This window comes from Ciona robusta, chromosome 5 (assembly GCF_009617815.1).
Source record: "Ciona robusta chromosome 5, ASM961781v2".
In the NCBI taxonomy this organism is placed as follows: domain Eukaryota; kingdom Metazoa; phylum Chordata; class Ascidiacea; order Phlebobranchia; family Cionidae; genus Ciona; species Ciona robusta.
The window spans coordinates 2789530-2810792 of record NC_143239.1 but is presented as its reverse complement, the minus strand read 5'-3'; the positions used below and the strand labels follow the sequence as shown (position 1 = coordinate 2810792).

Below are 21263 nucleotides of genomic sequence, written 5' to 3'. Positions count from 1 at the left end.
AAGGCGCCTTCTAACACAGTCACGTTGCAGCCTTTCTCGCTGCCGCTCAAGCCCACTAAGGCTGCTATTATTGAGACGTAACGGAGATCAAGAAACTTGCATTGTCTTTGGCTGTGACGTAACAATCAAAAGAAGATGGAGCTTCCAAAATAGAAGGCTACTTATTGCAACGAAAGCACCGGAATTCGTGAACATTCGCTCATTCGAAGTGTAGACTAGTTGGCGACAAGGTGTTCAACAAACAGGTGCAACTTTGTAGGAACTCAGGAAATGCAGCATTGTCAGGATTTTAAATAATTTTAGCATCATTGTACCAGGGATATTACCTCATTCTTTTATTATACAGATCCGCAGTAGGGTCTAATTGCCAAACAACAACTCAGTAGCCGAGATGTTACTGGTCAATAGCACAAGTTCCAGATTATTTATTCAAATAATGTTTTGCTTTACATTTCTTTTGCTGTTACCGTTAACTGACGGGATGCAATCATCGTTGGATACGGCGTTAACTATGGTAAGTAAACGATATAGTACAGGATTGAAAGCGAGTGATAATGTAGATCACTGTCTTTAACGTTTATATAGTACCGTGGGGGAAATGGGACGCATTTTTATTCTATTTCTCGATTTACTTGGTAGTAAACAAAGAACATTTTAAAAGATTTATAAAACCGTATTCTCACGACTTTCATAAACTATTTGATATTCGGATATTATGTGCTAAAGGTATCCCGTATTCCCCCACCCTACTATATCAAGTGTATTTTTAGCTAATATACCAACCTGTTTTTACAGCAGTCTGATCCTTTGCTTTTATTGTTGGAAAATGAAATTGGTTCTTTTCATCACGTGATCAAACGAGAGGTGGAGGAAGTGACGTGTAGGGATGAGAATCGACGATGCAGAGCTTGGAAGAGCGAAGGATATTGTGACCACGTCGATTACCAAAAGTACATGACGCTAAAATGCCAAAGAAGTTGTGGGATTTGCCAAGGTGCGTGTTTTGTCGCTATTTACACATTAGTATAGGGTTTGTGTTGTCATTGAAGTAATTTACCATTTCTTTCGGTAGACGAATGCCGTGATACCCGAAGTGTGTGCGATTACTGGGCGAGCAGTGGATATTGCAACAAGGAGACTTACCGGAAGTTCATGGCTGTAAAGTGCCGATTTTCCTGTGGAATGTGTTCTGGTAAGATGATAATGTAAATTCAATCATACAAATATCTAACCTTTAATTAAGCAGATGAAACAACAGTTGTGATACCGACTGTAGTTTTCAATACCACCACTATTGAAAGCACCACCGAAGCGAACGCTACCTCACAAATGACGACACGAACCATGACGTCACCGGTTATAACGTTTAGCCCTACAACAACAGTGGTTTCTGCATCATCAGTTCCTACCAAAGGGTATCAAAACGATACTGCTCCAATTTCAACAGCCTTGCCTGTGACGTCACTAGAAACAACCACTACGCAGCTCATGACGTCATCAACCACCTTACCGGATATTACAACAGTTTCGGTTTCGATGAACGTGACTGATGACCATTCAACAACCAAAGCAAAAATTAGTAAGTCCTTCTATTGCATTAATACCTTTACCCAAACAGTCTTCTAAATCCCCTTATACTCTTATAGCGACCGTAGCAACTACACCTTGCAAGGACGAAGCGAACTCCTGTTACTTGTTGGCGTTCTCATGTACCACCTCTTTATTTGCCAAGCAAAAGTGCCAGGCAACATGCGGCACTTGTCAAACACCAGCAACAGGTAATTAAAAAAGTTGTATTTTGTGTCTTTTATATTTAATTTTTGTTTTATGAAGCTTTTCATACTTGGTTTATTTTATAGCTACCGCCACAACAAATACAATGGTCGAACTGACAACAAACCGAGATAGATCAGCGACAAGCACTGCTGCTACAACTGATATTCAAACTACACAACAAACATCTACCGTTACGATACCTGCTGAAACCACAGAACTATACACACAAGAAGTTTACACTACTGTTATAGATGACTCTACCTCACAACCCGTTACGTCACCACAAGCTCCAACTACGACACCAGTAACTCCTGCTCCATGCCAAGATAGGCTAACGTCTTGTCGCTTTATGCCATTATCGTCATGCAACACTGCAGCACTTATGAAGTTGCTATGCAAGAAAACATGCGGGCTTTGCAGTACAACTTTAAGCGCTGCTGTTACGACAACTGCTGATGCAGTTACTACAGCAGCAACAGCAGAAGCAACGTCGTATTCTGTAACAACGACTACTGGAGATATCGCTACTACTTTTCGACAAACAACAAACGAAAATGAAAATAAGGAAACAACAACATTCCGACAAACAACACAACCAACCCAAACAAACGATGAAACGACCGTTGCTTTCAGACAAACAACACAAACACCAACAACAACAGAAGCTTTTCGACAAACAGCGAAACCAACAACAGACGCTTTCAGACAAACAACACAAACACCAACAACAGAAGCTTTCCGACAAACCACTAGATTGGCTACAACTTCCTCAGTTGAAGGTAAGGCCCGTTTAACTCAGGGTTGTTTATTATATTTTATCGTCCTTTAACACCTTTGTAAATTTCAGAATGCGTCGACTTTTATAACGAATGTGCACAGTTGGCCCAGTTTTGCGAATCTGTTGCAAACGTGTCGGCGAACTGCAGAAAAACGTGTGGCGTTTGCACTACATCGCCTACGACTGCAATCCCTGAAACAACTACTGTAGTTGAGGAATGCGAGGATACTTTTTTGAATTGTGAAACTCTGAAGCCTTACTGCAACGTTTCTGATTCTGCGTCTTATCTCAGCGCAACGTGCAGAAAAACATGCGGACTCTGTCCAACTCCAAGCCCAGATACTACCCAGTCAGGTAAATACGGTTTAGGACTCGGCGGAAATTGGATGTTTTATCATTGGTTTTACTTAGATTGCAAGGATGACCGTTTGGTTTGTGCGGAGTGGGCAATCTCGGGTTTTTGTGATAGCGTGATCTACCCTCAAATGAAGTCATTTATGCAAACTAATTGTAAAAAGTCATGCTCCGTTTGTGGTGAGTAAATATTTAAAAAACCAGTTGTAACATAACGGGGCAATTTTAACTAAATCCAAACTTTTTAGTGGTCGAATCCTGGTCAGCGTGGAGTGAATGTAGCGCCACATGCGGCGTGGGAAAACGCGCCAGAACGCTTTCATGTTCTTCTGGCAATTGCGAAACGCAAGAAGAGGAATGCAGTACGCAGTTGTGTACAACATGCAAAGATTCTATGTCAACACTGAACTGCGTTAATTACAAAAACCGAGGTAGGACAAGAGCTGCACGTTGTTACTGAAAAAAAGCTTAAAATTTGCAATTTTGTTCTGGTTTTGGGGTATCTTGGTAAAACTAAACACATGGGACTATACAAAGAAGACGGAAAAAATTTTCCGCTAGAGGCGGTAATTATTTAAATTAAAAAATACGGAAAAACGAACAAAACAGCACTACAAAGTGTTAATAAGTGTAAAACAAATTAATTAAATAATAAAAATACCTTTCTAAATACATAAAACACTAGTAAGAACATATTTCCCACATTAGGTCGGTTATATACGCTCTTTCGTAAGGGTGACTGTCGTCGAGTCTGTGGTGTAGCGGTTTGCGTGCGGTCGTAAACTCTCTTTGTTTCATTTTTACCGGGTTCGAGTCCCGCACAGTGGAATACTTTTTTTATATTTTTTTTTCAAGTTTTTTTTTGTTTGACGAGTTTGGGGTTAGGGGTTAGGGGTTAGGGGTTAGGGGTTAGGGGTTAGGGGTTAGGGGTTAGGGGTTAGGGGTTAGGGGTTAGGGGTTAGGGGTTAGAGGTTAGTGTTAGGGGTTAGGGGTTTATCTCCTTTTTGTATAAACCGTGAAACTAACTGCTCCCCATAAAATAGAGAAACGAATTTGTCATCGCCTCCTAGCGGAAAATTTTTTCCGTCTTCTCTGTATAGCTCCATGTAAACTAAACCTTTTTAGGAGCATGTCAGGCAAAAGTCATCCAAAGTCTTTGTTCGCTTACCTGCGGTTATTGTAGTACCGAAAATACGACAACGACCACAGCAGCACCAACCACTACATCTGTAAATGAAACATTACGTAGGTTGATTATTTTAGTCTGTTGAAACACTATGTCAGACTGTGTGTTTGTAACATTTTATTCAGGTTTTGCTTATGTCATATTTTTTTGCAGTTAATGCCACTTGCCAGGACAACCATTCAAAATGTGCAAACTGGTCTGCAAGTGGATTTTGTTCATCCAACTACACAAACTATATGAGCAATAACTGTGCACGGTCATGTGGATTTTGTGGTGGTAAGTTATTTAACCTAAATATTGTGCAAATAATGAACGGGTGTATGTAACTTATTTACCCTTGCATGGCGGGGCAACGACACTCGCTATAACATGGGTGTTCTCTGTTCTGTTTCATCGTGCCCGCTTACACGTTGTGTAACTTTGTCCCCTTTGTGGGTGATTATTTTTGTGAGACTTTTTCTTATTTTGTAATGCATGTCCGATAATATAGAAGCACATAAGGGTCTGATATGTTGTAACTTGTAACAGTTACTTATAGCCAACACGCACATACCAGATTTTTATTTTTATCACTTTTCAGTCTGGAACAATTGGAGCACGTGGACAACTTGTTCTGTAAAATGTGGGGGTGGCGTCCAACAACGCAAGCGAAGTTGTAAAGCAAGTGTGTGTGCTGGTGATTCGACTGTGATGAGAGCTTGCAATCGAAACCGCTGCACAAGTATGTAAAAGCTGTCATAAAACTGTTGTATTAATGGTTCATGTATTGGTTAAAAAAATGGTACAATCGGTTGTCTAAAGTTTTTTTTCACTGATCAATTTAGCTGCATTAAACATTTTTGTTTTGTTTTTAGTAACTCAATTTAAAATGTTTTTGTTCCAGCTTGTTTTGATCAAGTGTCATACTGCTCTGCCTTTGCACAAGCTGGTAAATGTAGTGAGACTCTGTGGAAGTATATGTGCAGGAAAAGTTGCAAAGTTTGTGTGGAACCAGCTCAGTCAAGTAAGAATCCAATGAAATTAGTGGTTTAACTAATTTAAAACCAAACTAATGGCAAAATTTGCAATATTTATGTATAAATGTTTTCTAAACTTAAAATTATTAGTCTTTTTTAATTTATTTTCACATTTTTTACTTACATTTAGAAGCTTTAAAAATTCCACCCATGCTACTGTATTATTTCCTTAGATCCAGCAATTTGTGCAGACAAACACACCAACTGCCCTGCTGCTGCAGAACAAGGTGGTTGCTCTGACACCCGTGTTCAATCTGTTTGCCCCAAATCCTGCAATGTATGCACCCCTCCATGCAAGGACCAATTGGTTGTATGCCCCCGGTTTGCCCAAAACTGCTCCTCCACATTTATCCAAACAAACTGCCCAAAGATGTGCAATACTTGTGGAGCTGCTGGTGTTGTAACAAACACAAGTTTGGGTAAGTGTGCTAAGTTTTAAAAAGTAATGAGTACTTTATAGTTGCAAAATCTGTGGTGGCAGACTAGGCAAGCATATTCAGAAATTTTATACACTGCAGTCTGCATTATTTAGTAAGAACCAATAAGTTAGGTTTTTCTAACAGGAGAGCACGTTTAGTTATCCTGCTTCACCCCATTTTTAAACTTTGGCACCTAAGAGTACTTTTAAAATGACTTTAGCCCTTTCCTGTATATTACAGAAAAGTATTATATGTATTCTATTGTATACTTTATATACTTTTGAAGATCTAATCTAATGTTCCTTTTCAGTTACAACTGAATGTAAAGACACAAGCCCCCAGTGTGCGCAGTTCAAAACAGCCGGTTTATGCACAAGTTCTTCTGTTGCATCTGCATGCCAACTCTCATGTGGCAAATGCACCTCTGTAAAATCACCTGACAGCACAATAGGCGCAAATGAATGCAAGGACCAGATCTCATCTTGCTCTGTGTTAGTTGAGAAAATGAACTGTACAAATTCTATGATTCAACGCTACTGCCCACAGACCTGTGGCCTCTGCACTACAACTGTACCAGGTGTGTATTTTATAATTAAACTTAAGCTTAAAAGTGAGTGTGGCAAATACAAGTCAAGTTAAACCATCATCTATTATAAGTCTTATGTTTCCAGTACAGTACCAAATTACATTTAGATTAGTTTCATGCAGTTTTCTCTGTCAAAACTTTGTTTACTGCCAAATGAGACGAGAAAATAGAATGCAAAGGTGTCCTATCTATCCCCACCTTTTTTATTTCACCAAACTTAGTCGAGACTAAAACTGTCGCTTTACAGTTACAGCTACAACTGCCACCCCCCGTGTATGCACCAACTCTCATAGCAACTGTACATTGTGGGCACAGCTGGGAAGGTGTCAGAATTCATTCATTAAATCAATCTGCAAACTATCATGTGGAAGTTGTAATACGCAGAGCGCAGCATCTTCCGGGTGCTCCGATCGTCTCACTACATCTTGCCCGCTCTTCAAGAGCCAGTGCAGTCAGACCTACATCAAGATGATGTGCCAGAAGACTTGTGGAGTCTGTGGAGGACAAGCATCTTCTTCCACATGCAAAGATCAAATCCCTGCTTCTTGCAAGAAGGTGGCAGAGATGGGAGCATGCAAGCAAGGAAATTTTGAGTTTCTTTGCCCTCTGAGCTGTGGTGTATGCACGCCAACGACCCAGGCTACAGTACCAGCGGGTATGGAAGTGTTTTATAGTTTCTGCACAAATAAACAACAATTAATCAAATATCTCTCTCGGTATAGAACCTTGTGTGCTATTTTGTAAAAAAATTGCAAGTTACCTATATATGCCAATTTTTTTTTTAAATTACAAGTCACCTATATTATATATATATATATATATATATGAGATTTACTATACTGAGAAATAGTATTTGCAACAGTAAAGCACCATTTTTTATTCAATGCAGAATGACATTTCTTAATTCTATTTTTTCTCTTAGTTGTTGAAGGATGTGTGGACACAAGAGAGAACTGCGAAGTATTTAAGGTTGCCAACCTTTGTAACAACCCAGCTATATCAAGCATGTGTCAGAAAACTTGTGACTTGTGTCCTACGCAACCAAAAGTAGCAACAACTGGTAAGTAATCGCTAGCAATGTTTTGCAAGTGTTGGCATTCTATTCTTCGCGGGTGAGGTCCCGCAGCGTATCACGCCATCGGTCCTAGGATTTAAGCCACGATTGGCCTATTATTTACCCCAAACACATTTCATATGCCAAGTATATATATTGCATATGAATGTAACTTACTTGGCATATGAATGTAACTTACTTTATCCTCGCATGGCCGGAAAACAAAAGTCTTTATAACACAGGTGTTCTGTTTCATACACCTCATGCTAGCTTAAGTGTTACCATGTATGTTACTTTGTGGGTTAATATTTTTTGAGGAATTTTATTTTGTTTTTTTGGACAAGACACAACACTAAACGAAACTTGTTCTAAACTATTGGTCCCTCATTATTTTTTGCACCAAATTTTACTGTTAATTTAGTTCACCCAATAATTTAACTTTGTTTCCAGCTGCTGCATGTATCGACTTCAGTCCTCAGTGCAAACAATTTGGATCTGTTGGTTACTGTCGAGCTACCGGACCATCACAATTTCTTTGTGCCAAGTCTTGCAATCTATGCAGATCAAATGTTCAAATACCAGGTATGATTAATAAATTATATCTTAAAAGTTATAAAGGGTCCGTCTCTTTTGAGAATCAATGCAAGCAAGTCTATATTTGTACTTTTTAAGAGCAGAAGTAATTTTTTAATAATATAGATTTTTTATTTATCGTGTTTAATGGGCCTGCTTTAACTGATAAGGTATGCAATTCAACACATAGAATGTTATAAAAAACACTACATAATATTATAAGTGATTGTAAAACCCTTATAAAAGTATACAGTAGAAAAAACTGCGTTAAAAATTTACCTTTTTGTTCTAAAAATTATAAAAATAAATTTTTCATTTTTTAATTTTTCGCATTTTTTAAAAAACTTTTTTCAGTGGTTCCTAAGGCTCCCGTGTGCAGAGACAATGACACAAGGTTATGCACAAAGTACAAGAACCTCTGTGTTTTGTCCACCGTGTCGCAGCGATGCAGGAAGACATGCAAAGTTTGCACAGTTACTGACCAAGAGGGAATGTCCAACACTGCACAAATAATACCTCAAGGTGATTTGTTATATATTATTATTTAAGTTAGATAAATATTTCATAAATTGATATATTTTATAAATTAGGGGCAGAGTTAGAGCATAGAACATTTCATGTTTATTTATCTTACCTCAAAAGCAAAATAAGAAAAAAATAATGTTTAGTTTTATACAAAAAAAATGGCACAAAGTAAGAAAAAATAGTACACTTGTAAAGTTGTAACTATTTTACCTTAAATTTGATTAAAAAAATAAACTTAAATTGTTGTAATTTTACCCATTTTTTCAAACATAAATTTACAAAATGATAAAAAAAATAGTAAACTTGTAACTAGCTTACCAAAAATTTGATCAAAATTAACTAAATAAGCCTAAGTTGTTGTAATTTTACCGAACTTTGTCAAATTTAAATTCCAGATTCAAATTGCCAAGATAACATGGACAACTGTGCAACATATGCTGGTTACTGTTCAGTGTGGAAACAATACATGAGAACTATGTGTAAGAAAACTTGTAACGCTTGTGGGTTATCAACTACAACTGCCCCAACAACAACAGAAGCACCTGGTAATTATGGTTTATTTAATATAACTGACATTTTTTGCCTCTGCCAATGGTATACCGCATAGCAGTTTATTTTTTAATATACAGCTTTTAACTTTTTGACTTAAAATTGCTTAAATTCACTTCTTGGCAAAGCTACAGAGCTTATATTGCCTTTAAATTAGAGTCAGGGCCGTAATCTGGCTGTTGTGGTAATGGACCAACTCAAGCCCAATCCCAGACTACATGGCATGTTTTACTGTAGGACTTCACGCCTCACCCATATATATTAGAACAAAATACGCTCCTAAACAATTAACATTTTTTACTCCCGTCATTTTTTTATTTTCAACCTCCAAATGTGTATATGTATTTCCCTTAACATGTTTATACCATGTTTTATCACAGAGGGTCCTGGGGAATGGGGTGCATGGGCTGCATGGTCACAATGTACTAAGAGTTGCAACGATGACCCAGCACCTTTAACATCCAACAGTGGAGGTTTAACCAGAAGGAACAGAACTTGCGTAGGTGGTTCTGTATGTGTTGGTGAATCCTCACAAGTATTGAGATGCAATAAAGCGTATTGTGAAGATATTGACCCAAGGAGACAACAAAGTGAGTTTTTGACTAAAATACCTCTAAAAGTGGGATCCTACAGTGAAGTACAGTGTAAACCTAACGTTTTCTTTGAGTTTTTGGACCAAACGTTTTCTTAATGAGTTTTTGGACCCAATGTTTTCTTTGTGTATGGGGTCCTACAGCGAGGTACCTCAGGAGAATTTAACCTAAATTTGGCCTATAGGCCCAGACCTAAATATTGAAAAATAAACTGCATGTATACTGCATTGTACAACTTTTTGGTTTTAATAAAGTGTAAACTTTGTATTTTATGTATTCGTTCTTTAGCATTTTAAAACTATTTTTTAAATTTAGTTTTAATAAATTTTCAGAATGTGCTGACACTAACCCACGATGTACCGAAATGAAGGAAGAAGGAAACTGTCGTTCCATCAGATACCGACCTATTGTGCTCTCACAATGTAGATATACATGTGGATTCTGTGTGCCAAGTAAGTTGTTTTAAAATAAGCATTCAAAGGGTATTGTTTTTTGTGGAAAACATTTTATACGTTTTCAGTGGAAATTGATATGTTTTTACTTTATTAAAAAATTTGCCATTTGACTCTGTAATAGTAGTACAGGTAATACACAATAGGTAATGGTTAAATTCAAGCCTAAAATTTGTTTTTTTTCTAGCATATTTCACTGTGCAACCCTTGCATATTTCTCTGTGAGACCTGAATGATATAGAATAGACTTTCATCTTCTTTAAATACTGACTGCTTTAGATAATCTGATAATGGTACAAACTATTTATGGCAAATTATAAACTAAAGTGTAAAAACTCTTTACCTGCTTGTAATAAATTCCGTGAATCTTACCCTGATCTGATGTTCAAATATTCAAACGTTTCTTGCATAGTAAAGTACAGTAAAAGCCTGGTGCTACGAAAACGTAACCAACAATAATCTCCAACCACTACCTGCTGAGCTAATCTCATTTTATGACTTTTTTTCTCATTTTATTACTTTTTTCTCATTTTATGACTTTTTTTCTCATTTTATGATTTTTTTCTCATTTTATGATTTTTTATGACAGAACTGGTTTGGGGTGCTTGGTCCAACTGCAGTGTAGCTTGCGGTAATGGAACTCAAACTCAACAACTTGAATGTGAGGTTCCTGGTTTGTGTACAAACCAAACCTCAAATAATGAAACCAGGGAGCAAACTTGTGTGATGGAGCCATGTCTCGAATGGATGCAGTGGTCCTCCTGGTCGCGCTGCTCATCTTCTTGTGGAGCAGGGAGCAAGATCCGCATCCGGACTTGTGGAGGAGACGAATGTGAGGGTGATGCACAGGAAGAAGAGGAGTGCAAAGATAATCCTACTTGTCCAGGTAATCTATTTTAAAATTCATAGTTTGAAAATGAAAAAATGTGAAATTTTTTTTTAAAAAAAATGGGAATAAAATGGAAAGTGTTTTGTAAAATGGAAAATTCTGGTAAAAATATTTTTGAAAAAATGTAAATTGTAAATTTTTATCATTTCTGTTCCCACCGTAATAAATTGGAGCAATACTAAATTGGAGTAATTTGGCTACAATCTCTTATCTGATGGCATGTATGCTAAAACCTTTTCGGGTAGGTAGGCGGGATATATAGGCCACAGATAAGCTGATATTTTCCTACCGACTTATTTAGTGGTTTTTAATATTTTTATAAATTTTTTTTTTACAGCTTGGACAACCTGGTCTCACTGGGGTGAGTGTAGCGCCTCGTGTGGTGGAGGGGAGAAGTCACGCTCACGAAGTTGCACTGGTGATGACAATGATTGTGTCGGTTTAAAAGATGAAGTCGATGCTTGTAATCAACACCAGTGTGTAAGTTAATAAATATTATTGGTTTTATAATTTTAATAAAATTTTACAATTTCTTGTTTTTTTCGTCCTTTTTTAGTTTAAAAAGGCGTTTCGTTTAAATTTTAATTGTTAGTTTTTATAAATCGTTTTTTTTTTTTACTTTTTTCTGTTGTTTTTAATTTTATTAATTATAATATTTACAAACCTATTTATTTTGTTCAATTGTTTAATTTGTTCAATGTCCAATATGTATATTGTGTTATGCCGTAGGTTGTGGGTTGGAGTGCTTGGGGCAACTGGAGCACTTGTACCCCATCGTGTGGTGACAGCAAGAAAACAAGAACAAGAACATGTCCAGGTAATTTAAAACTAAATATTAAAAATAATAAAATTTATAATTAAATAATAAAAAAAATAAAATTTATATTTAAATAATAAAAAATATAAAATTTAATATTACAAATTTACTAAAAAGAAATTGTTCTAATAAGTCTGAAAAAGATAATTGCTGTAGCCTTAAAGATCTCTTTTAGACTTATAATATACCTGGTACAAATGGCATTTTTAAATTGTTTAATTTTTGGATAATAATTTTGATGTTATTTTGTCAAATGTAGATATTGATAGTATGTTTTAACAAATTATTTTGCTAATAATTTTCCTCCCTTATTTTTTTATTAAATATGAACAAGAGACATAAATTTATAGTTAATTTTTTGTCCTGATTCAAAATACAATCAAATAAAATTTCTCACTTTGACCAATTTTCTTACAGATGGTTTCAGTTGTCCTGGAGATGCTGCTGAAACTAGACTTTGTAAATATGTGGTTTGTCCTCACATTGGTGTGTGGTCCCCATGGGGTGAGTTTGGACTCTGCAATGCCTCGTGTGGTGGAGGGAAAATGCTCAGGTTGGTCTGGCTTTGAAATCTGTTATTATTATAAATAAAGAAATACTTATTTACTTCTGTAACTTATTTATCCTCTTATGGCAGGGCAACAAAAAATCGTTGCCAGACAAAAATGAAAAAAATCCTTTCATTAAACACTATCACCTAAATAGTTACATAAATTATGTTGTAACCTGTAATCCGACACGAGGTATATGAAAAAGAACACCCTTGTTATAACGACTGTCTTTACCCCAGCAAGGAAGAATGAATAGGTTGCATACTTGCATTAATTTATTCATTTTATAGTTTATGAAACAAAATTATATTTCAAGAATAGTTGTAAACGTATTTTACACTGAACTTAAAACATTATCTAAATTTTTTAAGATTTACTTTGTATAAAAAATTTCATTTCCAAAAAAATTGTTTTGAATAAAAAAAAAAATTATTTTAAATAAAAATGTTTTTTTACTTCTTTTTTTATTTAAAAAATTTTCTTCATTTATTTTACAGACGTCGAATTTGTTTGAATGGTATTCCTGGTCGAGGTGGTTGTAATGATACAAGTCATGAGGTGGTTAATTGTGGGATGGACGTTTGTCCCGTTGGTTCATGGGAACAATGGGGTAGCTGGAGTGCTTGTAGCGCCTCGTGTGGTTCCGGTGTCATGTCCCGAGAAAGGTGAGAAATTTTTTTTAATTTAGATGGAGATGGAATAATTTTTTAGATGGAGATGGAATATTTTTTTTAATTTAAAAAAAAAGGTTTTTTAATTTTTTGTCTTGAACAAAATACCAACAGTCCAAAATTTACGACAGTCCTGTTTTCATAATAAATTTTTTTTTTGAAATTGAAAACCCATGTTATCTTTTATTCAGTGATTTTACAGTTGGTTTGTTAACATGAAACTGCTTTGCTTATGATTTTTTAACTCGTAAGCTGGCACGAGGTGTAAAACAGAACAACCATGTCATAACGACTGTGGCTACTCTGCCATGTGGGGCTAACTAGGATAAATTAATTTTCTGCCCAAAAATCATCAAGACATCTTTTTATAATCTCTTTAAAAAAGTTGTTTAAAATTACAGGGTATGTTTCAATGGTACTGCAGGGGAAGGTGGTTGTATTGGAGATACTGAAGTTATTGATCAATGTAACCGACAACCCTGTCCTGTGTGGTCGTCCTGGCAACCATGGAGTGACTGCAGTGCCTCGTGTGGCAGCACTGGTTTGAGGGCAAGAAACAGGGACTGCTATGATTCGTCAAGTAAGTTTATAAATTTTCATGCGTCGTAGATATTTTTTGTAGTTTACAAATGTAATCATAAATTTAAACATGTTGGGACATATATTTTAATTTATTTGTTGTGCATATTTTATACTTTAACATTATTTAAGAATTGGTTAAAAAATCATCTTAAATTTAGGTTGAAATATAATCTGCACTGCATTGACAGAAATTTGGACTTCTTAAAAAATCATAATTTTTATTAATTTTTGCGCTTAGTTTCAGATATAGTTGTGGATTCTGCATGCGGTAATGGCACAGCAACTGAAATCGAGATTTGTGGAAAATCTCCTTGTCCTGCATGGTCGCCCTGGCAGGGCTGGGGGAGTTGTAGTGTTTCGTGCGGCGTTGGATGGTTACAGCGGCAGAGGACTTGTAACAATGGTGTGGCGGGTGATATTGGGTGTCACGTTGGAACAACTCAGGATAAAAGGATTTGTAATACATGGGATTGCCCCTCTGGTGAGTTTTATTTAATTTTCTTTTGCAATATTTTTCCGAATTTCAGTAAATATCATTTTTTCATTTACTTTTTTTTCTGTAAAGATATATAAAAAATAGATATTTCTGTAAATATGCGTAGTACCCTGAGTGTTGGGGTAATAGGCCTTTTCAATACAAAAATACTTTTAAATCGAACATTTACTTTTTTCTATCACAATTTATAAAAATTTGTCCATGTATATATGGTGTAGCCCCCCAGGTGTTAGGGTAACGGGCTAATCCTGGCTTAAATTCTACGACCTATGCCGTGTCACACTGCAAGACCTCACCCACATAGAATATAACTTGTCTATGTGTATTTCAATATTTTTAACAACTTTTAAAAAAAATATATTTTTAAAATTTTAGACTGCCTTACAACTGCTGTTGGAATTGGAAATCGAACTTTGACGCCGGACTCACTCTTTACTGCCTCTAGTGAGACAAAAGAATGCAAAGCCAGTGATGCGCGACTCGATAATTATCTGGCTTGGTGCCCGGCTATAAACGACACCAAACGATGGATTCAGGTAAAAATAAAAACATTCTTTGGTTTTTGGTTTCTGTATTATAATTACTGTCTACACTTTTGCGATTTTTTTTAGTTTTTTTTATGTGTGGCTGATAATTTGGACAACCCATTAGTGACCACTGGTTTGGAGCAATTGCTGTTAAGTGTCTTGTCCAAGGATACATTTCCCACCAATGGTAGCAAAGTTTTACTGTGTTTCAACAGTTTAATATCAGTATTGAAACTGAACAGAAATTCCGTGTTTAATGCAACTAAGCTATCATTTGTCTGAATACAGTTAGGACAAATTACCTAAAAAAGTAAAAAATTATTAATTTACAATAGCTTAATTTCCAACAATTATTTTAGAAAAATTTCTGTAAATTATTTTTTAAACATTTTTCTTTTTTACCCAGGTCGATCTAACTATACCCATGGATATTTCTGGGATTTCCCTTCAGGGGTTCGTAAACAACAACAAACTGAAGCGAGTACCCAAGTATTCGTGGGTTCCAAGGTTTGGGGTTCTTTATTACGATGAAAAAAACTCGTTGTTTGACGCTGTAAGAGACAACGCTGGTCGTGCACGATTATTCCGTGGTTTGGATGGCCCAGTTATAACAGAAAGCAGGTTAGTTGGTATAAATGACTTACTTATTTTAGTGGGGCAATGATAGTCTGTAAAATACAGGTTTTCTGTTTCATACACCTGGTGCCTGCTTATAATTTACCACCTATGTAACATTTTGGGTTGAAGCAGGCACATAAAGTAACCAGCGGTCACTAATGGGTTGTCGAAATTATCAGCTACGCATAAAAAAAAAAAATTAATCAAAAAATATTCTCCTACAAAAACATATTTGGTAACTCGTAAGCTGGCACGAGGTGTATGAAACAGAACACCCTTGTTATAACAACAATTTTCCGGCCACGCAAGGATAAACTAAGTTACATTCATTCAAAGTTAGATTTAAACACAAAATACAAATTAATCCATCTATTTCTAATCCAATACTATATATATGTAATGTATGTTCCCAATCCAATTTCTAATGCTTAAGTAATTATTAATCCTAGGTATTGGAACTCTATCAAGTCCCGTTTTTGGAAGATCCAGGTTTTAGATACCTCACCTGCTAGACAAGGATGTCTTAGATTTGAACTTCTTACTTGTCAAGGCAACCCTACTATGAGTAAGTTTTTTTTTAATAATTTTAAAAATATTATAAAGTTAAAAATTATTATTATAACTTCAGATTAATTGTCAATACCCAATAAATTATAATTAAATTGCTTTAAAATTTGATCAACTTTTTTCATAATTATTAAAATGTTACAAAGTCAAAAATTATTACTATGACTTATTATCAATTGTTAATAAGTTCTGAAGTAATGGCTTTAAAATTTGGTTGTTTATACATTACATGAGGTATGATAAGAATATTGTTTGTTACTGAGGAAAAGTGTTTATTTTACTATGTTTTTATATGTGAAATTGTTTTATTACTATGATCATTTTGAACTTCCTTCGAAAATGAACAAAATATTAACTGTTTCTTTTTCTTTTCAGGTTTATCAGCAGAAATAGGATCTGGTATGGAAACTTAAGAAATTTATTTATTTTTACGACTTTTTATATTGTTCATATGTTTATATGGGTGGCGCTGCATGACCGTATTATAGAGGCAATTATCGTAGCTACCTCTTGCACTTTGGTCTGCTCTGACCCACTTTTGTTGTAAATATTATTGTTATTGTCGAATTTTGCCGCCGGCCTCACACTGTGTACATAATCGTAGCCGAATATTTTTTTGCTTTATTTTTGTGCCTTGCACAGCCAACAACCTGCTTGATTTTATTGCAGTTTTTTTCAATACACAACTACCCACTACTCGCAATTGTTAGGAGGAAACTTTGTCATTGTATTTTGTATGGGCACACACAATATGGAAAAAAGTGACAGGCGAGTACAATGTTAATAATACTAAAAACGAGTGAAAAACACCTAAAAGGTTTTGCTACGGTAAAACAAGGAATTAGTTAGTACCATCCAGACATATTTGAAAAGCACCAAAACACAATTAAACATTGCAAGCAATAATCTCAGTGGAAAGCGAAAACGCAAGAAAATCAGTTTGATCAGCAACACGAAAATGGGCGTTGCACTGGCAGTAAGGAACTGCTGTATGCTGCATGTGGTCAGGTAACATTCGCGGCCTCTGGCTATTTACATACCACGGCATTTAACCAAAAACCGGGAGTCAGATGATTAATGCACAATGAAGGAAGAGGACTTTACTCCTCTTCTTGTGTCAAAGGAGTAGAGAGAGAAATTGTCTGCATCGGAATATCAGTCACAACCACTGGATGACTTAAGTCCTCACTTGTGCCGCGTATATGAGCAATTATTGCTGAAGGGGAAACTCCTTTGGTCTCAGGGATAAATATAATGACGAATATCAGGAAGAAAGAGTTGAATATTGCCCATGGAAGGAAAGCAAACGACTTCAACCATTCCTGTCAGAAAATAAACTTTAATACAAAATATTTTATGATGTAATTAAAACTTCATTACAAAATATTCTAAAGTTTCGTGCAGAATGTTATTGGCGCAGCGCCAATGCTTCTCTGCCAAACAGGAAGACATCGTTTAAAATAAAGCTAAACCAAAATTCGTTACAGAATTGTAGGTAAAATTCAAGATTTTATCAAGTTTATTTCATTTTAAGATTTGTACGGTAACATACATATTTACAAAAACATGATTGTCAAATTTATTTGTTACCCACCAAAAGATAGAGTTGGATGAAACTGACAAACCACGAGAAGATCCAGAAGATGACTCCTCCGATGGTAAAAGATGCTCCTCTTGTTGCCTCATCTGTAAACGCTCCCAACATCGGAAACAGAGTCAGATTGAGACCACACGCCCATCTGGGTAAACACAAATAGGCTTGAATTAGTGGTTTAAACAGTCATTACAATATGTGGGTTTTCTGGTGAAATGTTTTTGCCGGGACGAAATATTAGAAAATATCCAAAAAACAAAGTCGTTTCAAAGAAATTTTCTAATGAGGTTACCACAGCTATAATTCATTCATTTGAACACTGTCTACCAAGAGAACAATTGGTCGGAACTTACTTATCAGAATATCCACTAAAACACTTTTTCCATACATAATCCTATATAAAACAAGTTATAATTTAATAGTAAATTTGAACTCACGAAAGCACATAGATTGCTACAGCAGCCACGCTCACGTACGCCATCGGCTGGCAGTATTCATACGTAGCCAAGGAAATCGTGAGCACGATAAGCGAGCCTGACATGACAGCACTTGATATTATGTTCAACATCCTTGGACCGTATCTATCAACTGCTCCTGACTAAAAGAATGTAATTGCTGCTTAATGCAACATTTAAAGTAAGAAATTATTTTTAGCAGAAAAATGCAGCATTAGAAAAGTTAAAAAGCTTTAGAAAACTACTTTTAATGTTTTTTTAGGCACTATCTTAAGAGTTATTCTATAATGTGTAGTGTAATCAAACTTATTGTTTTTATATTTGAAGTAAAAAACTGGCATGCAATGTTGCCAGCATGGATATGTTTATTTCACATACCCCAACAAGCGCTACCAAGAATTGCAGCGTGTACACGATAGTAGAAGCTATATTTGCCTCATTGGCACTGTCGAAACCGGCTTTTTGGAAAATCTTGTTCGTGTACATTCCGATGCCATTGATCCCGCATAGTTGCGCTGAAGAGGACATTTTAAACGGAAGAACGATGCAGTGCTCGCCTCACCTTGGATAAAGAGCATGATCACAATCATCAGTTGACGAAGATACGGAGGATGAATGATCTCCTGCATCGTGACCTCTTTCGAGGATCCAAACGAATTTTTCTCGCTCTCCAGCATAGTAATAGCACGCTTGATCTCCACCTAGAGGAGAAAAATGAAAAACAAGCTTGCGTCATTCGGCAGAGTAAACAGATAGTAACTGATACTGTGGTATGCTTAGCCTCAAAATTCAGCATAAATAGGCCATGACGCAAATTGAGGTAGTTTTATGGTTTACTGATTACTAATCACAAGAATGCAAACAATCCACTGTGAGAGTCTAACAGCTGCAGGCAAAATTTGAGGAAAAATTCTGATAACTAAAAATAACAAACAGACTATTTTGATAAATTCTTATATAAGACAATTTCAGGACATTTTTCTGAGTGATGTATTCTGAAATGGTGGCTTTTCCTTGAAAATCGTGTTTATTTATTTTTAACATAATCCAGCTTTTCCAAGAAGCATGTGCAAATTTTTTTTTGTTTGAATTGAACATATTTTAAGTTAAACTCTGCTTGATGTTTATGTTACTTTGTGGGCCTTACCTTAAGACATAACCCTTATAGAATAAAACTAACCTTTGCCTATAAAATAATGATATTTATTTACCAACATAAAATATACAATTGTTTTCGAAATGTAAACTGTCTATAATAAAACTGTAATGTGGTTAAGTTAATTGGTAAATTTAAAAAGTTAAATACACATAGTAAATTTGTAGTGATTATTTTTATAGTACATACCTCTGAAACATTCTCTCTTAATTTTTTCAGCGTTAATTTTGCATCTTCATGCCTGCCCAACTTTAAAAGGTAGGAAGGTGTCTCTGGCAACCATGGTGAGACAGCTATATAGACAAGAGATGGAGCAGCTGAAACACTTAAAAGTACAGGCCATAACTCCATGGTTCCTAAAACCTGAAGAAAATAAAGCGATAAAGACCAAACAATAATCACAATGGTTTTATGTAAGTCATTTGGTTTTTATACATCAAAATTTATAGTGACTTTCCTAAACAAGATGAACCCTTAGACTGCTGCATTACTTGTAGTGACTTTAGTATTTTGTTGTCCAAGTTGCCTATTCTATCCATGCAGGGCTTAAATTCTTTGCTGGTTGCCCATTTTAATTATCTAAAATTGTCTGCAACCCTTCACAGTTAATAGCATAATATATACATGCAGTACTTTGTGCAAACTTGGTATACATTTTGGAAGCGCTGTTACAAGACATTTTTGCTTAATCGCATAATCAGAAATTAAGCTGAACAGTTTATTACCTCCTTGAAACCCAACACAAGACCAAATAAACCACCAAATGAAAGGTTGACGCCGATTAAACTAAGATAAAATGCTTGCCTTTCTAAAGCAGAGATTTCCGAAACAACAATTGGAATTAAATCTAGAAAAAAAAAAATAATTAAAAACTTCCTTAAAAAAATTTCAAAATAATTTTATGCTATGTTCAATTTAACATTTTTTTGCAACTAACTAAAAAATTTGTAAGCATTTTACTTACTCATTCCGAAGCCTGAAAAGAGTCCCATAATAAATCGACCAGCTATAACTGCCTCATAAGATGGTATAAGCCGACCTCCTAAGCAGAGCACCATTACTGACACAATATTGGTCAAATTCATTAGTATCATTGAGTTTTTTCGGCTAAAGAAGTGCAAGATGACTTGAATAGAGACCGCACCAAGGCAGCCACCAGCAAGCATAAGGGAAACTGTAAGTGCGATAAGGAAAGTGTTCTGTTCATCAGTATATGTCTCATTGTATCGTGCCTGGAGGGTAAAACAAAAGAAATCAGGTATTTTTTATATGTTTCAAATGTAACAAGTTAATTTGCATTATATAATGTTGACAGATTATATTCTCTCTAGGGAGTTCACATATAGACAGATTGGCTTATACATGGCTAAATATAAATATAGGTCACACATTCCAGCGGACTGATTTATTAAATACTCCCATACTGTAACTGTGCACTTTAATATTTATGTCCAAAATATATTACAGTGGATATTCAATGCGTCAAGTCAGTTTAAGCAATGAATTCACAAGTATAGGAATTTAAATAAATCACACATGAAACAAAAATGCCAATTTGCCATGTGCCAAATGATCATAAAAAAGGCAGTCATAAAACTATGCACCCATCTTTATTATTGACTTTATACATACAGTGTATGTTTCATTGTAGAATGTGCTAAGTATTGCCATTGATGAATTAATTGATCCAACAGCTATACCAGTTGACATCATTACTGAAGATACTGACAAGAACAATGTCCACATACAGTAGGTGGAATTCTGAAGTATATATAAGAAATTATTTAGAATTTCACAAACTTATGTAAAAACACACCAGTTACCCTACTTCAGCTTACCATCTTTCAACCGTAATAAATAATTTAGCTCCACCCTAAAAGAGATTTTATGGCTGTAAAACTTAACTGTGGCGCACACAATTGATTTAGCTTTTTAACCAGTACTTTACAGATACAGTTTCAAACTCTGAGCAAGATGAAGGCAGAATGAGAACCCTTATACCTGTAAAGGTGCAGGTGTAGTAGGCTCTTCAATAGGTGGTTTCAACCCATGCCCATTTGTAGTATTCAAAAATTCCTCCTTTTCAGAGTTGCCTGCCATTTTATGCTGCCTTGGAACAAACCTATTAAAAAAACTGAAATTTTAAACAGTACAGCATAATAACAGCTACTCTGAAGTCTGAAGTGACTGGCACTTTCTATATGCTAGTATTGGTACACTGTACAAAAGTCGACCTTTTGGCAAGTACTTACCACGACAACTGGCTCCTGAAATTCCTCCACGCACCGAAATATCTGTGAGACCGCCAGCCGACACGAAAAAATGTAGGCAAAATACAGTGAAGTCATGCGATAAATTCTACTACCCGCGTGCCTGGCCTGTCGCGTAATATATCGGTTACCTACAAATTTGCTCAGAAATGGCGAGAGCGCGTAGCGTCTGGTAATGGTGTGGTTGTAATGTAGGTCGAAGCACTCAG

General features: G+C 35.6%; 2 protein-coding genes across 4 annotated transcripts; one reads left to right on the top strand and one right to left on the bottom strand.

The window, feature by feature from the left end:
- Positions 1–244: 244 nt before the first annotated feature.
- LOC149735569 (uncharacterized) lies at positions 245–16282 on the top strand. 3 transcript variants are annotated; one of them, XM_089878060.1, is made up of 33 exons: positions 246–514; positions 796–994; positions 1073–1192; positions 1244–1579; positions 1647–1778; positions 1860–2555; positions 2624–2908; positions 2966–3088; positions 3157–3339; positions 4034–4153; positions 4248–4370; positions 4675–4815; positions 4978–5097; positions 5284–5529; positions 5840–6106; positions 6363–6770; positions 7038–7175; positions 7620–7751; positions 8097–8264; positions 8663–8812; positions 9197–9406; positions 9742–9861; positions 10451–10747; positions 11088–11230; positions 11480–11567; positions 11985–12120; positions 12616–12783; positions 13191–13369; positions 13610–13852; positions 14243–14403; positions 14801–15015; positions 15462–15577; positions 15955–16282. In XM_089878060.1, the coding sequence occupies exons 1-33, from the start codon at positions 392–394 to the stop codon at positions 15990–15992; spliced, it is 6324 nt and encodes a 2107-aa protein (XP_089734186.1). In that variant the 5' UTR covers positions 246–391; the 3' UTR covers positions 15993–16282. The 3 variants fall into 3 exon arrangements, with proteins under 3 accessions (XP_089734188.1, XP_089734186.1, XP_089734187.1); XM_089878061.1 differs by having other exon boundaries at positions 248–514; positions 1247–1579; XM_089878062.1 differs by lacking the exon at positions 4034–4153 and having other exon boundaries at positions 245–514.
- On the bottom strand, positions 16283–21189 carry LOC149735568 (solute carrier family 2, facilitated glucose transporter member 1-like). The gene is made up of 11 exons (XM_089878097.1): positions 21037–21189; positions 20786–20906; positions 20417–20545; positions 19749–20016; positions 19510–19631; positions 18974–19147; positions 18191–18329; positions 18007–18143; positions 17611–17771; positions 17174–17318; positions 16283–16901 (listed from the first exon to the last, which is right to left on the bottom strand). The coding sequence occupies exons 2-11, from the start codon at positions 20882–20884 to the stop codon at positions 16680–16682; spliced, it is 1596 nt and encodes a 531-aa protein (XP_089734223.1). The 5' UTR covers positions 20885–20906; positions 21037–21189; the 3' UTR covers positions 16283–16679.
- Between the last annotated feature and the right edge of the window lie 74 nt (positions 21190–21263).

What these genes read in the sequence shown, in the direction of transcription:
- LOC149735569 (XM_089878060.1), top strand. Translation starts at nt 392, where the DNA reads ATGTTACTGGTCAATAGCACAAGTTCCAGATTATTTATTCAAATAATG. An exon ending in CAATCGAAACCGCTGCACAA is followed by an intron (nt 4,816 to 4,977) that starts GTATGTAAAAGC and finishes TTTTTGTTCCAG; the next exon opens with CTTGTTTTGATCAAGTGTCA. An exon ending in AACAACAACAGAAGCACCTG is followed by an intron (nt 8,813 to 9,196) that starts GTAATTATGGTT and finishes GTTTTATCACAG; the next exon opens with AGGGTCCTGGGGAATGGGGT.
- LOC149735568 (XM_089878097.1), bottom strand. Translation starts at nt 20,884, where the DNA reads ATGGCAGGCAACTCTGAAAAGGAGGAATTTTTGAATACTACAAATGGG. An exon ending in TTGTGTTGGGTTTCAAGGAG is followed by an intron (nt 19,148 to 19,509) that starts GTAATAAACTGT and finishes TATTTTCTTCAG; the next exon opens with GTTTTAGGAACCATGGAGTT. An exon ending in TCATCCAACTCTATCTTTTG is followed by an intron (nt 16,902 to 17,173) that starts GTGGGTAACAAA and finishes ATTTTCTGACAG; the next exon opens with GAATGGTTGAAGTCGTTTGC.